The following is a 14441-nucleotide window of genomic DNA, read 5'->3' as shown; positions in this document are numbered from 1 at the left end:
TTTTTCAAAGGTTGACATATTTCCTTTAAATATAAATGTGTCAGTCCAACCAGCTCAATTGTTTTTAATTAAAATGTCTAAAGTATGACTCTAGTACTTCCTGAAAACTTACATGCCATAGTAGAAGAAAACATTTAATAATCCTATTTGCGTATTTTATCGAAATTATAAATAACAAGATTTATTCACCTGTGTTGAATACAGTCATAACCACATGCAGCGACTTCCTAGGACTTCATGAATGACCATAAAATTCCTGAAAAGTGTTTATCTGCCTTATATAAGACTCCAATTTATACAGAAAAGGGGTGTCATGAGTGAAAATATAAATTGCCTGAACTGTCTTCACAGAAAAAAAACTGCACACATGCTGAAGTTTTAAAAATCCATATGCTTTTTTCCAGGTGTGAACTGAACTGCACAACCCCATACGCTGATAGAAAAAAAACAGGTGATTATTTTTAATGATTTATGTATAAAAGAAAAATAAATTTTATGATACAATTTGAGAGACTATTCCATACAAAATTTGACTCACATACAATGTATGCGATTTTTTTGCAACACAAAAACTCTAGTCTTACCTACAAATTCATAAAAGGTAGACTTCTTAACCTGACGCAAAACAGGGTCCCTTTGGGGTGGTGGCTGTCACTTGAGTCGGTGGAAAAAAGACTGTGGACGTGGGAAGGCCTGGGTCACCGGTCCACCTCCCCTCCTCCAATGACGTGTTAATATCTAGTGTCATTTCAGCAGACAGAATTTTATGGTTAACTACAGAAAGGAGAAAAAGACCAGTGTTTCACAATGGCACATCTTAATAATCCAATCTTGAACTTTGCTTCAAAAATCATAGAACGACCTCTGTAACAGATTTACTTTGGAAATGACACTAAGGAAAAACTTAACTGTGCCATCTGTGCTAATCTTTTAAAGAAACAAAACTCTCTCAGGAAATTCTAACATTTAAAATGACACTGTTTGGGTTACATCATAAATAATAGTATGCAGAACAGAAGTGTCAGGACCCAGACTTTAAGACCCGTAAGCATGTCTCCAAACGGTGAGATCCTTTATACACAAATACAAGACTTTAGTATTTACAATATTATACGTAGTGAAAAACTAAATACAAACCATGTTTTTTTAAAAAAAACTTTCACTTTAAAAAAAATTTCTAAAAAATGGTAACATCAAAAAATTTTGCAAATCTGTGCATCCTTTAATTTTTTTTTTTTTCCTGTGCATCCTTTAAAGTCTTCCTTCTGCAGGTTCTTCCTGAGCCACCTGTCTCTGAGGTGCCCGGGTGCTTACAGCTGGGCAAAGGAACAGGCCTGGGCCGTTGGCTTGAACAGCAAGCTTTGCTTCTAGAGAGGATGAGGGGTCCCACAGCTGCACTGATGTGCTCGCGGGGAAGCCCAGGGGCTCGATGTTGAAGAAAGTGAGGATGCAGCCTATGACACTCTCAAGTCAGATGATGCCCGCAAAGGCCACAGTCAAATCTCCTTTTTAAATATATGAACTTTTAAGGGCTGGAAAAATAAGCAAAACATAATAGGGAGCAATAAGAATTGCGTTAAGGTACACGCAATGACAGAGAGGTTAAAAACTAGAGTTCGTGGGTACCTTATAAAGACACGGGCTGAAATGAACCCTTTGCAAGTGGAAATGAGCTAAAAATATAAGTCTCTGCTTTTCCTAACCCTAAGGCTCCTGTTAAAACGTGCAACCAGCCTCACTCGGGGCTCGAGCAGTCCTGTCAGCAGGCTTGGAGTCTGCGGTCTTGGACACCCGTGTCCCGGGTGGTCCCAGCACCGCTCACCCGCTGGACGGACCGGCCCAGAACCCAACAGCTGACGGCAGAGACCAGGCTTGCAGAGAAATGTCTCACACCAGAGGTGTCCGCAAGAGCCGTTTGTAACTAGTGAGTGTTCCAGTGGAGGAAGGCAGGGAAACACGGTCTCTCCCAGGCCGAACGTGCCTAAGGTGGTAAAGCTCTGAAAACCAGGAGGATGATGCTGTGAGCTGCTCACCGCCGCCTTCAGACTGAAACCTCACACCGGGAGCGAAGTGCCAGCCTCCTCCTTAAGCGCAGGCTGAGGGACCCCTGGAGTCTGCAGCTTTGAGCTCTCACCTCCTGGAACTCAGGTTGATGCTGTACACCATCTTCTGGATCTTCTCCTCGTTCTTCAGGATGTTCGCCTTCACGGCACAGATCTTGTCCTGCTGGTCCCTGACCAGCTGCTCCAGCTCCGCCAGCTCCGCCTTGAGGGGCTCCACGGCGCCGTCAGTGATGCTGCCGGGACACAAGCCGGGCTCGTGAGGACCTCTCTCCTTTCCCATCTGATGCTTTTCGTCGTGTAGCATGCAGGGATCTTAGTTCCCCGACTGGGGACTGAACCCAGGGCCCCTGTGTTGGGACTGCGGCGCCTTAACCACTGGACACCAGGGAAATCCCTACACTGGCTTCTTAATTAAAACAATGGGAGGTAACAAAAGTAAATTACTCATTGTACCCAAAGGGGTGGGGGGGGAGGATAAAAATATAAATGTGCTTTTTTCAAGTAAAAAAATTTTAAATACTTTCAAATTACAGTCACAAAACTTTGGGGGTTTCGATAAGACACAAGGTAAACATGGTATCCAAACTGCTAAGTTTCCTGCCTTTTGAATGTCTAAATCTCGGGATTCTGAACACTGAGTGCAGATCTTTCCTAGCTGCTACAGAGAAATGCACATTATGTTGTGAATGAAGAAGCAATGTACTTTCCTTGGGGGAGGAGGTAAGAAAGAGGGTTGAGAGGGCTGGGTTCTCCAGAGGTCTCCCCCACCCCTCTCCCAGTCCCCAGCGCCCTTACCCTCCCTCCCCCCGCCCCTCCCCCCGCCCCTCCCCCAGTCCCCCACCACCACCTCTGCTCCAGCTGCAGGGCCTCCACTTGCTGCCCTGGGCTGTCTCCCCCTCCCTCCCCCGCCCCCCCACCTCTGCTCCAGCTGCAGGGCCTCCGCGTGCTGCTGGTTCTCAGCGTGCCACAGCTGCAGCTCGTTCTGCATGGCGTCCACATCCTCCTGGATGTAGTCCATGATCTTGCCCAGGGGAAGGGCGCTCCGGCACAGGGTCTGGATGGACACCCGGAGCTTCTCTATTTCCTTGGAGACGATGTCCTTCTCCTTCTTCCAGGACGACTCGAAGACGAGCGGCTTCTCCTGGGAGGAGTGTGAAGGGAGAGGAGCACACTTACTCCTGAGGGCAGAGGGCGTGGGGGCGGGGACAGCACTGGTGCGTGACCTGCAGGATTGTAGACAGGGCTTCACACCTGTGACCCCGAGGCTCGGCCAGCAGTGCCCGTGAGGGCCTGTACAGTAAGGTCTTCATCTCCCAGGTGACCGGAAACCTACAGCTGTTCTTGTTACAAGAGCTCAGGCAGGGACACAGAGGACAGTCCCCAAAGGAAAAGGGACCCAGGGTGCATGTCACTCCCTGAGGGCCCCACCTCCCCACTTCACGGGGCTGCAACCCCGCCAGCCCTGAGCGAAAGATAACCCGCCCAGCAGAGAAGGGGAGGGGAGGGGAGGACCACCGCAGAGGGAGGAGCCAGTGTGTGGACGGAGGGCGTGGCCAGGGCAACATGGGGCAGCAGGGGAGGCTGAGGCCATGGGGCCTGGGGCCGGGTAGGTGGCGGAGGGGCTCCCACGGCCGCTGCTGAAGGAGGGGAGGAGGGAGGTGACCAGAGACCTTCAGTCGGTTTTGGCCAGGGGTTCTTGGGCTGTTTCACACAAGCAATACCTAGAATTCTCTTCGTATGAGACTTTACCACTGACATCTCTGAATCTCAAGAACCGACAGGCATCTTGGCTTGGGGACCTTTCCTGGGGAAATTAAAACTCTTCAGGAACGCCCCCGCCCTGGCCCCGGTGCTCCCACCACACAGGCTGACTCCATGCCCCCGCTTTGCCCACGGACAGCAGGAGTCGGATGGATTAAGTTAGAACTGATGGACTCCTTTTATTTCTAGGCTTGTTTAACCAAGTGACACATAAGTGCTCGTGTCACTTCTAATCCAGTTCAGACCAAGACCCCAGAGGGCAGGAACCTGCGTCTGGTCCACGTAAGTGCTCCTTAAAAACCTGCCAAATGAACAGATGATGTGAGTAAGAGATTTACGTGTCGAGATCTGAGCTCCACTGTGCTCTGGCCTTTAGCAAACACATGGAAGCCTTAACACAGTGCCCGGCATGCAGAAGCATTAAACAAATAGGACTACAAACAGAAGGCAAAGCTCACAGAACCAGTGAGTTCTGCAAGGCTGCGAGATACAAGATAAACATACAAAAAGCAACTGTTTCTGTTTGCTGGCAATGAACACACGGCTACCAAAATTAAAGATACATCGCCACCTATTACTGCTCAGAAAAGAGAAGTACCATTCGTAAGTCTAACAAAATATGTATAGAACTTGTGTACTGAAAACTGCACAACGTGGATAAAACACATCAAAGGAGGTCTAAAAAGTGAGAGCCATACCCTGTTCATCAACTGCAAGATTAACACAGTAAAGATGTCAGTTCTCCCCAAACTGATATACGGGTTTAATACAATTCCTACCACAGTCCCAAATGGTTTGTAGACGTGGACAAGACTGTCCTAAAACTTACACAGAAAGGCACAGGATCTAGCGTGGCCGAAACATTTTGAAAAAGAAGAAATACGTGGGAAGCATCAGGCTACTGGATCTCAGGACTTAACTCGAGCAACAGCACTCAGGACGGTGTGGTCAGGGCAGGGTGGACACCCAGATCCAGGGGACAGAGCAGAGAACCCAGGTCTTCCTCACAAACACGCCCACCTGACTTCTGACAAAGGTGCTATGGCAAGCCAGCGGAGGAGAGGCAGGCTGTTACACGCGGCACTGCAGCGACTGGACACACTGTCATACGCGGCACCGCAGCGACTGGACACACTGTCACACGCGGCACTGCAGAGACTGGACACACTGTCACACGCGGCACTGCAGCGACTGGATACACTGTCACACGCGGCACTGCAGAGACTGGACACACTGTCACACGCGGCACTGCAGAGACTGGACACACTGTCACACGCGGCACTGCAGCGACTGGACACACTGTCATACGCGGCACTGCAGAGACTGGACACACAGGCGGAACGGGACCCTGACCAGTCTCACACCTTACACAGAGACTTCCCTGAAACGGGCCACGGACTGAAATGGAAAACATAAAACTATAAAACTTCTAGGGAAAAAACCTAGAAGAAAGTCCTCGGGATTTAGGGCCAGGTAAATAAACAGTTTTGACTTGACACTAAAAACATGATCAGTTGAAGGAAAAACTGATACATGGGTGCTGTCACCATTAAATACTGTCCATGGGCAACAACCCTGCTGACAGCGTGGGAGGCACGCTAGACGGTGAGGGCGTGCGCTCAGAGCACAGGCCTGGCAAAGGCCCAGGGCCCATGGCGCACAGACTCCCGGACATCAGCAGCAAAAAGCAAGCAATCGAGCTAGAAGACGGACAAAAGAACAGACTCTTCACCTAAGATGACACACAGAGGGCCGAACGCACGTGCAAAGACACGCAGTCATTCCCCGCCAAGGAAACGCGATTAGCAGCACAAGAGGGGTAACCCACACCTATCAGAAACAGTGACCATGGCAGACGCTGGGAAGGACTCGGAGCCTGGACCCCTCAGTCCTGGCTGGTGGGAACGCAAAACGGTACAGCTGCTCTGGAAACAGTGTGACCAGGTCTTTAAAACTAACCGTGCAACCGCCATACAAGCCAGCAACTATACCCCTGGGCACTGACCCCAGAGAAGGGAAGACGTGCTGACACAAAAGCCTGTGTAGGTGTGTTGATGGAAGCTTCATTCAGAGCAGCCAAACACTGGACACAGCCCAGATACCCTTCAGGGAGTGAATAAATACACTATGCTACGCCCATATCACGGAATACTACTTGGCAAGAAAAGAGGAATGAACTGCTGATTCACACAACAACCTGGATGGACCTGCTGAGAGTTATGCTGAGTGAAAAAAAGCCAGTCTCAAAATTTACATGCTGCATTATTCCATTTCCATAACAGTCTTAAAATGATATCACTATAAAATGGAGACCAGATTAGCAGTTGCCAAGGGTTTGGGACAGGGTGGGGTGGAAGGCAGAGGGTGGGTGTCATTATAAAAGGGCAATAAGAGGGATCCTTGGGATGCTGGAGATGTCCTGTATTCTGACGGCATCAAGGTCTGCATCCTGGATGTGACAATGCACTCAGCTTTGTCAGATGTTATCAGCAGGGAGGACCAAGTAAAGGGTCCCCGGGGTCTCTGTTATCTCTTATAAATACATTTGAATCTACAGTTATCTCAAAATAACTTCAATTAAAAAAAAAAAAAAAAGTAGTGGCTATAAAAGTGCTTTTGAATTAAAATGCTAAGTGACTAAAATGAATCAATGATAAACAATGATAAATTACTTCCCAGGAAAAAATGTGCTGTCCTTATTATACTGACTACTTTATTATGAACTATACAAAACAGATCTTCATGACCCAGATAACCATGATGGTGTCATCACTCACCTAGAGCCAGATACCCTGAAGTCCAAAGTTAAGTGGGCCTTAGGAAGCATAACTATGAACAAAGTTAGTGGAGGTGATGGAATTCCAGCTGAGCTATTTCAACTCCTAAAAGATGATGCTATGAAAGTGCCACACTCAATATGCCACTAAATCTGGAAAACTCAGCAGTGTCCACAGGACTGGAAAAGGTCAGTTTTCATTCCAATCCCAAAGAAAGGCAATGCCAAAGAATGCTCAAACTACCACACAACTGCCTTCATCTCACATGCTAGCAAAGTAATGCTCAAAATTCTCCAAGCCAGGCTTCAACAGCACATGAACTGAGAACTTCCAGATGTTCAAGCTGAATTTAGAAAAGGCAGAGAAAACAGAGATCAAACTGCCAACATCTGTTGAATTATCGAAAAAGCAAGAGAGTTCCAGAAAAACATCTACTTCAGCTTCATTGACTACACTAAAGCCTTTGACTGTGTGGATCATAACAAACTGTGGAAAACTCTTCAAGAGATGGGAATACCAGACCACCTGACCTGCCTCCTGAGAAATCTGTATGCAAGTCAAGAAGCAACAGTTAGAACTGGACATGGAACGATGGATTGGTTCCAAATTGGGAAAGGGGTACATCAAGGCTATATATTGTCACCCTGCTTATTTAATTTATATGCAGAATACATCACGTGAAATGCAGGGCTAGATGAAGCACAAGCTGGAATCAACGTTGCCAGGAGAAATATCAATAACCCCAGATATGCAGATGACACCAGCTTTATAGCAGAAAGTGAAGAGGAACTAAAAAGCCTCTTGATGAAAGTGAAAGAGGAGAGTGAAGAAGTTGGCTCAAAACTCAACATTCAAAACACCAAGATCATGGCTTCCAGTCCCATCACTTTATGGCAAATAGATGGGGAAACAATGGAAACAGTGACAGAGTTTATTTTCTTGGGCTCCAAAATCACTGCAGATGGTGACTGCAGCCATGAAATTAAAAGATGCTCACTCCTTGGAAGAAAAGCTATGACCAACTTAGACAGCATATTAAAAAGCAGAGATATTACTTTGCCAAAAAGGTCCATCTAGTTAAGGCTACGGCTTTTCCAGTGGTCATGTATGGATGTGAGAGTTGGACCATAAAGAAGCCTGAGTGCCAAAGAACTGATGCATTCAAACTATGTTGTTCGAGAAGACTCTTGAGAGTCCCTTGGACTGCAAAGAGACCCAACCAGTCCATCCTAAAGGAGATCAGTCTTGAATATTCATTGGAAGGACTCATGCTGAAACTGAAACTCCAATACTTTGGCCACCTGATGCAAAGAGCTGACTTATTTGAAAAGATCCTGATGCTGGGAAAGATTGAAGGCTGGAGGAGAAGGGGACGATGGAGGATGAGACAGTTGGATGGCATCACCATCTCGACGGACATGAGTTTGAGCAAGCTCCAGGAGTTGGTGACGGACAGGGAGGCCTGGCGTGCTGCAGTCCAAGGAGTCACAAAGAGTTGAGCAAGACTAAGCGACTAAACTGAACTTGATTATAGTGATAATATTGATGACTGACTTAATTGAGACATTTAAAATTCTGCTTAAACCCACTCATAATGATATGAAGTAATTCCTATGTATCTGGCATCATACTGACTCTAACACGAAACCATACAGGGCAGAGACCTCGGGACAGGGACGGACACACACAGCACCTGCTGAACTCGGCGCGTCCCGCCTGGGACAGCATACCCAGAGGCTGCCTGCCAGCCTCCGTCAGGATTCTGTGTCGGCACCGAGCGCCATCGGGGACACACGCCACGAAGTGCACAGTCTTACTTTTGAGGGGTTAAGGACTTTAACACAAGACTGGGCTAGGATTATGATAGCTGGGAGAGGCTTTTCCCATTGCTGCAAAATATCAAAATTCTGGCATTTTCCAAGCTTTCATTTAAGGCGGCGGGTAGAGTGGGTAAGTCAAGACTGACTCTGTGCTTTAAAAAGCACCCCCACTGACGACAGGCTCTGATTTATACACAGCTCGTTCTGCTGTATCAGCAACTTTCCAGACAAACGCAACCATTATAAACCCGTTTTATAGACTTTTAATATGTACAGTAAAATCTGAGAATCCACCACTGTACTCACCACACAGGAATTAGTCATATGAAATATGCTTAATTTTTGAAAATGGAAGAAAAAAAAAAAAAAAGAGAAACTGTATCATTACCCCCAAATAGTGCCTAAAAGCCGCTGGAACGTGGGCGGACTCGGGGGCGGGCGTGGGCCGTCAGGCCCGGGCGCTCCGCGGGGACCCAGCCGGCCTTCCGCCTCCTCGGAGCTTTACGGCCTCCGGAGCGCGGCCTGACCTCGCCCTGCCTCGGTCTCCTCACAATAAAATGGAAATGCTAATATTTACCCTGCAGGCAGGATTCGATGGGGTAACATAAAGCAAGCAGCTCAGTGCCTCACACATTGTAAACCCTGGACGAACGGTCACCGCTGTCGTAAACGTCTCCGCCGCGAAGGACGGGCACCGGCCTCGGGAGAGGCTGCAGGTGACGCTCCTGCAGGCGACACTCGCCTGCTGTGTGCTCAGCGCCAACCCACGCCGCGTTCTCGTGGCTTCAGGCGGAGGAGCTCTCCCGTCGGAACAGCGTTTACCTTCCTCCCTGACACATCGCTTCCTGTCGTCACGTTCTGAAACACACACAGCCCACCCCATGAGACGCGCTCTTGAAGCTCTTCACGGAAAGGCTGCGGTTCTTGGCTCGGAGCTGAGCTGAGGCCTGCGGGCGGCACCCCAGCCGTGACGGGGGCACTGCAGGTGACGCGGGGACACTCGCCCGCCCCCGGCGCCCCCCTGCCTGCTGCCGGGTGGGCTCCCTCCTCGGGCGGGCTGCAGACTGTTGACTCAGCTGCTGTCGGGCAGCGGGGACCTCTGGCAAAGTGTTTCCTCGTTTGGCTGGCCACTTCACACGCGCTTCGGAAGAAGTGACTTTCCAGGATCTTTCGGGGGAACAGCTGCCTCTGGGACTGAATATTAATTGCATTTGCCACACATGTACTTGTCCCCAGAAGTGTGGGCATTTAATTGTGTTTATAGTGACTTTTTAAGTTTATAATTATTATTGTAAGTCATACACGTAAAAAGCATTAACCTGAGAGGTTTCTTGACATTTCAACACAAGGCTTCAGGAGAAGAAAGTACTGTCGTCAAAATAATGCTGCAAACCCTGACCTGCAGGTCTCGCCAGAATCTCTCAGGAGCGGGATCAGGCACAGCGCTGCCCTCCACTCAGCTGCTGATCTGAGGGGTCCTGGGACCTCCTGGGAGAGCTCTGCCCCACATTAAGCAAACCCAATAAACAGTGGCCTGATGAATCAAGGAGGGGGCAATAAATCAGAGCGTGTGGCGTGTGCTTTAAATAGCATGCTCCCCCATGACCTCAGAAAGTGATTCATATACAGCCTGTCAGAAGTTCCTTTTCTTCCTAAACCGAGGAATGCCTGTACCCAAGCTACAGGAGGAAAGCAGAGACCCCCCAGGAGGACTATTCCGAGGGTCCCGTCCACCCAGGGACACTCCGCCATCAGACTTCTCTGCAAAGCACATGTTCACGTCCGGTGTGGGTCAAACGGAACCCATGGGAAAACGGTCTGGAGCCAAATACTTTAACGTTTAACCTACAGGAAAGCACCCCAGGCAGAACTGCACAGCTTGAGAGAGCGACACGGCGCCACCTGCAGCCACCGCCTGCGTCAGGAGAGCAAACCCCGCCAGGGCCCCCGGAGCCGCGGTGCGCTGCCGGCTCGAGTCCCGGGTCTGTGTGACCAGCTCTGCTGTTCACATACCCGCCCGCCTGTTCCACGTGTGCAGGACGGAAGGAAGGAATCTCACAGACAGACAGACAGACACATACACACACTCTCTCTCTCTCACGTATCCGCGTGTGTCAGCCTCTGTCCCTCGGCACTGCTGAATGGCGACGTGACCGTACGAATACACCGACGTACCCATCCACTGCTGTGCTGGTGGACACGTGGTGGTTCCTGGCCTGGGGCACGACAGACCACACAGCTCTGAGCCGTCTCACAGGTGTATCCCAGCACACGCTCGCACAGGACCCTCCGGCACACGTGGTGAGAAGCGGCGCTGCTGGGCCAGCGGGTATATCTGTCTTCAGCCGTGTGACGTCCCGGCACAGAGCTTTACGACGTGGTTGCACCAACATATATCGAGTATTTTCCACCAGCCAGGACTGTATTTCTGTGCTCTGATGTCAGAGCTGGTACCCGTGGGCCCAGATGCCCTGTTTCTTTGGCATGGCGCCCTAGCAAGGTGCTGTGACTATTCTAACTCACCCACATGTGGCACTGAAAAGCTGAAATCTGTAATTAATCTGCCAAGGAATAAAGAGAATAACAGGAAAACAGCAACAACAACACTGATTCCAATCGTACTACTACAACCTGACCGCTGCAGGTAATGACTGCTGAGCACCGGCAGCAGAGAGAAAGCCACTGCTCCAAGTCAGCGGCGTGCTGTTAAAAAAACCTTCCAGATAACTAAACATCTGCTCACAGGGACTTCCCTTGTGGCCTTGCGGTCCAGTGGTTAAGAATGCGCCTGCCAGTGCAAGGGACGGGGTTCAATCCCTGGTATGGAAGATCCCACACGCTGCAGAGCGCCTAAGCCCACTCACCATGGAACTGCGGAGCCCGAGTGCTACAGCTGCTGAAGCCCGCACGAACCTGTGGTTGGCAGCAAGAGAAGTCACAGCAGTGAGCGGCCCCTGCACCAAACACGAACAGCCCCGCCTTGCCACATCTGGAGAAAGCCCGGGTGCGGCAACAAAGACCCCGGGCGGCCAGGAAAAAATCCTGCTAGTTGCGGCCACTACAGATAAGAAATAAAACACAAGCAGGAAGCCTTTAGAAAGCACATGCGCGAAGCTGTGTAGTGTGAGGCTGACTCCCAGACCGGATGCAGGCAGACCTGGGTGACATCCTCCTGTCTATGTAATCTCAGACACAATAACTTTTGTGCCTGTTTCCGAACTTAGCAAATGGGATGACACCTATCTCGTAAGTTCCCGTGAGGATTAAATGGAGTGACGGATGCAGGTCCTAGGGGCAGTAACTGCTGTACTGACGTCAGCTGTTGAGAACAACTAAGGGGTAAACTTCAACAGGAGAAGAAATGCATATATGGAACCACCCAGCACCTGGTGCAGAGGGAAATCAAAAGATCATTAAGTGTCAGCTACTTCTACAGACATTACCGTCCATGGAAAGGAACAAGGAACGCTCTCGGAAGGCTGTGCGAGTTCACTGTGGCTGAAGCCCGAGGTTACTGCATAGAATAGAGAAGACGCAACTTCAGACAGGTCTTTCTGACTCCAAAATGGAAATAATTTAAAAATCATCTTGTCACATGGAAAGCTGATCAAAACAGCACCAACACAGCAGGCAACAGGGAAACGCAGACTCAGACGCCCAGCTAGAGGGGTTCTTTCTCTATTTAAAGGAATGAAGTGAAGAATACATTACTGGCCTAAAACTGGTCCTTTCGAGCATTTTTATGAAAGGCTATGATCATGTATTTATTCTTTCAGATAAAACTTTTTTATTTTGGCCGCACTGTGCAGCAAGTGGGATCTTAGTTCCCCCATCAGGGATCAACCTTGCACCCCCTGCACCGGAAGGCAGAATCTTAGCCACTGGACCACCAGGGACGCGCCTCACAGAAACCTTAGAATATCCTTCACCAAATTCCAAAACATCCATTGAACATTTATTGGGATTGCATTATACTTATAAGTTAATTTGAGAGAAGTGACATCTCTGTAATAGTGAGTTTCCATGCAGAACACAATGTCTCTCATGACTTTTTCCAAGCCTTTTATATTTCTTGGTAGAATTCTGTGGCTTCTCAATACAGTTACTATAAATTCTTAATAAAAGCACACATGCTGTGGAAATTTACATTTTTGTTTCCAGTTCTGGAGGAAGAGCTTGATACACATTGTTTCCAACTGGTTATTGCTGACATATAGGAAAAATACTGACTTCTGTGTATTTATTTTGTCCCTGGCCACCTTACAAATTTTTTAAACATATTTAAAGTTTAAGGGGTTGACTGACTTGGTAGACCGCTGTTATCTTCAAATGATGACAACCCCGTCTCCTTTCCGGAATCCAGCCACATTTCTCTCTGCACCGGTTAGCCCTCCAGAGGGTCTCACTTCACTTCCTTGCTCCTGAATTCCACGGAGACACCCACAGCCCTGTCCTGCTGTGTAGGATGCTGACTGCTCCATGCAGGACCTCTCCCTCTTGCGGCCAGAAACACCTTCCTACCCCAGTTCACTGCAAGCTTCCAGTAATAGCGGACACTGAATTTTACAGTGCCATTTATTCTCTCTTTTTTGTTGTTGTTGCACTGGGTCTTCGCTGCTGCACGAGAGCTTTCTCTAGTTGCTCCCCGTGAGTGATCCCCACAGTGGTGACAGTGAGCTTTGATGGACAGCTAGTGAACTCGAGCAGAAAGCCATCCTGAGTCTGCAAAGGGAGAAAGCACACCTCCAGCGTTGGCTGCACTCCTGGGAAGGCAGAGGGAGGCTGTGAGTACCCAGCGTGGAGCTGCAGGACACAGAGAAGGCACAGAAGCGGAGGAATTCCGCAAGGGACGAGCAGGAAACAGGAGTGCATACAGAAGAGGTGAGAAAGCCTCGGGCTCCCTAGCAGTGCTGGTGGAGGATTTATCTCCCAAGTCGGTTAGTAAAGACTGGAGGGGCTGCTGCTACTTCTGGTGTGAGGACAGCAACAGAAGGCGCAAGGAACGTGAAAAATCAAGGAAATACAGCAGCACCAGCGTGCTTCCGGTGTGAGTGACCCCACAGACACGGGGATCTGCAAGTTAGCCGATAGAGAACCCAAAACAGCTATTTTAGGGAAGTTTGATGAGCAGAACAGAATAGGGAAGTTTGATGAGCAGAACAAAACACAGACAATTCAACAAATCAGGAAAATCATACAGGGAAAAAATAAGTTTCACAAGGAGAAACAGAAATTCTGGAGCTGAATAACATAGTGACTGAAATGAAAAATGTGACCAGAGCATCAACAACAAAACAGTTCAAGTGGAAAAAGAATGTGAGAAGAAGAAGACGGGACCTTCAAAACGATCCAGTCCAGGGGGAAAAAGAGTGAACAAACAAGAGTGAAGAAAGCCTCTGCTAGCAACGGGAGGGGAGAGAGGCAGAGCGCTTGGAGAAATAACGGCTGAGAACTTCCGAAATCTGGAAGGCATCTGGACATCCAATTCGTGAAGCTCACAGTTCATCAAACAAACTTCACTTAAGGAGATCTTGGGCTTCCCAGGTGGCACTCACGGTAAAGAACCTGCCCACCAATGCAGGAGACATGAGAGACGTGGGTTGGATCCCTGGGTCAGGAAGAGCCCATGGAGGAAGGCATGGCAACCCACTCCACTATTGTCTGGAGAATCCCCATGGATAGAGGAGCCTGGTGGGCTACAGTTCATAGGGTCTAAAATAGTCAGACACGACTGAAGCAACTTATCACACAAGTAAGGAGATCTTCCCTAAGATGTATTATAATAAAACTATCAAAAATCAAAAACAAGGAGAGACCCTTAAAGCAGCTGGTAACTTCCTGCTATAAAGCAATCTGAAGATTTGTCAGGAGAGACTTTACAGGCCAGAAAAGAGTGGGCAAAATATTCAAAGAGATGAAGGGGGAAACAAAGGCGTTAGCTCAAGAATACTCTATCCAACAAAGCTCTCCTTCAGAAATAAAGGAGCGGTGAGACTTTCCCAGACAAACAAAAGTTGAGG

At 48.7% G+C, this 14441-nt stretch overlaps 1 protein-coding gene across 3 annotated transcripts in view; it reads right to left on the bottom strand.

The window, feature by feature from the left end:
* Nucleotides 1–437: 437 nt before the first annotated feature.
* Nucleotides 438–14441, bottom strand: part of TRAF3IP1 (TRAF3 interacting protein 1) — a 60057-nt gene continuing 46053 nt past the window's right edge. For all 3 annotated transcript variants that reach the window (XM_070368621.1, XM_070368619.1, XM_070368620.1), the window contains 2 exons: nt 2981–3204; nt 438–2296 (listed from right to left, as the gene is read on the bottom strand). In XM_070368621.1, coding sequence (XP_070224722.1) covers nt 2131–2296; nt 2981–3204 — 390 coding nt within the window. In that variant the 3' untranslated portion in view covers nt 438–2130. The remainder of the gene's footprint in view (nt 2297–2980; nt 3205–14441) is intronic.

Source organism: Bos mutus, chromosome 3 (assembly GCF_027580195.1).
Source record: "Bos mutus isolate GX-2022 chromosome 3, NWIPB_WYAK_1.1, whole genome shotgun sequence".
Lineage (NCBI taxonomy): Eukaryota > Metazoa > Chordata > Mammalia > Artiodactyla > Bovidae > Bos > Bos mutus.
The sequence above is the reverse complement of the archived record's forward strand: the minus strand, read 5'-3'. Positions and strand labels throughout refer to the sequence as shown.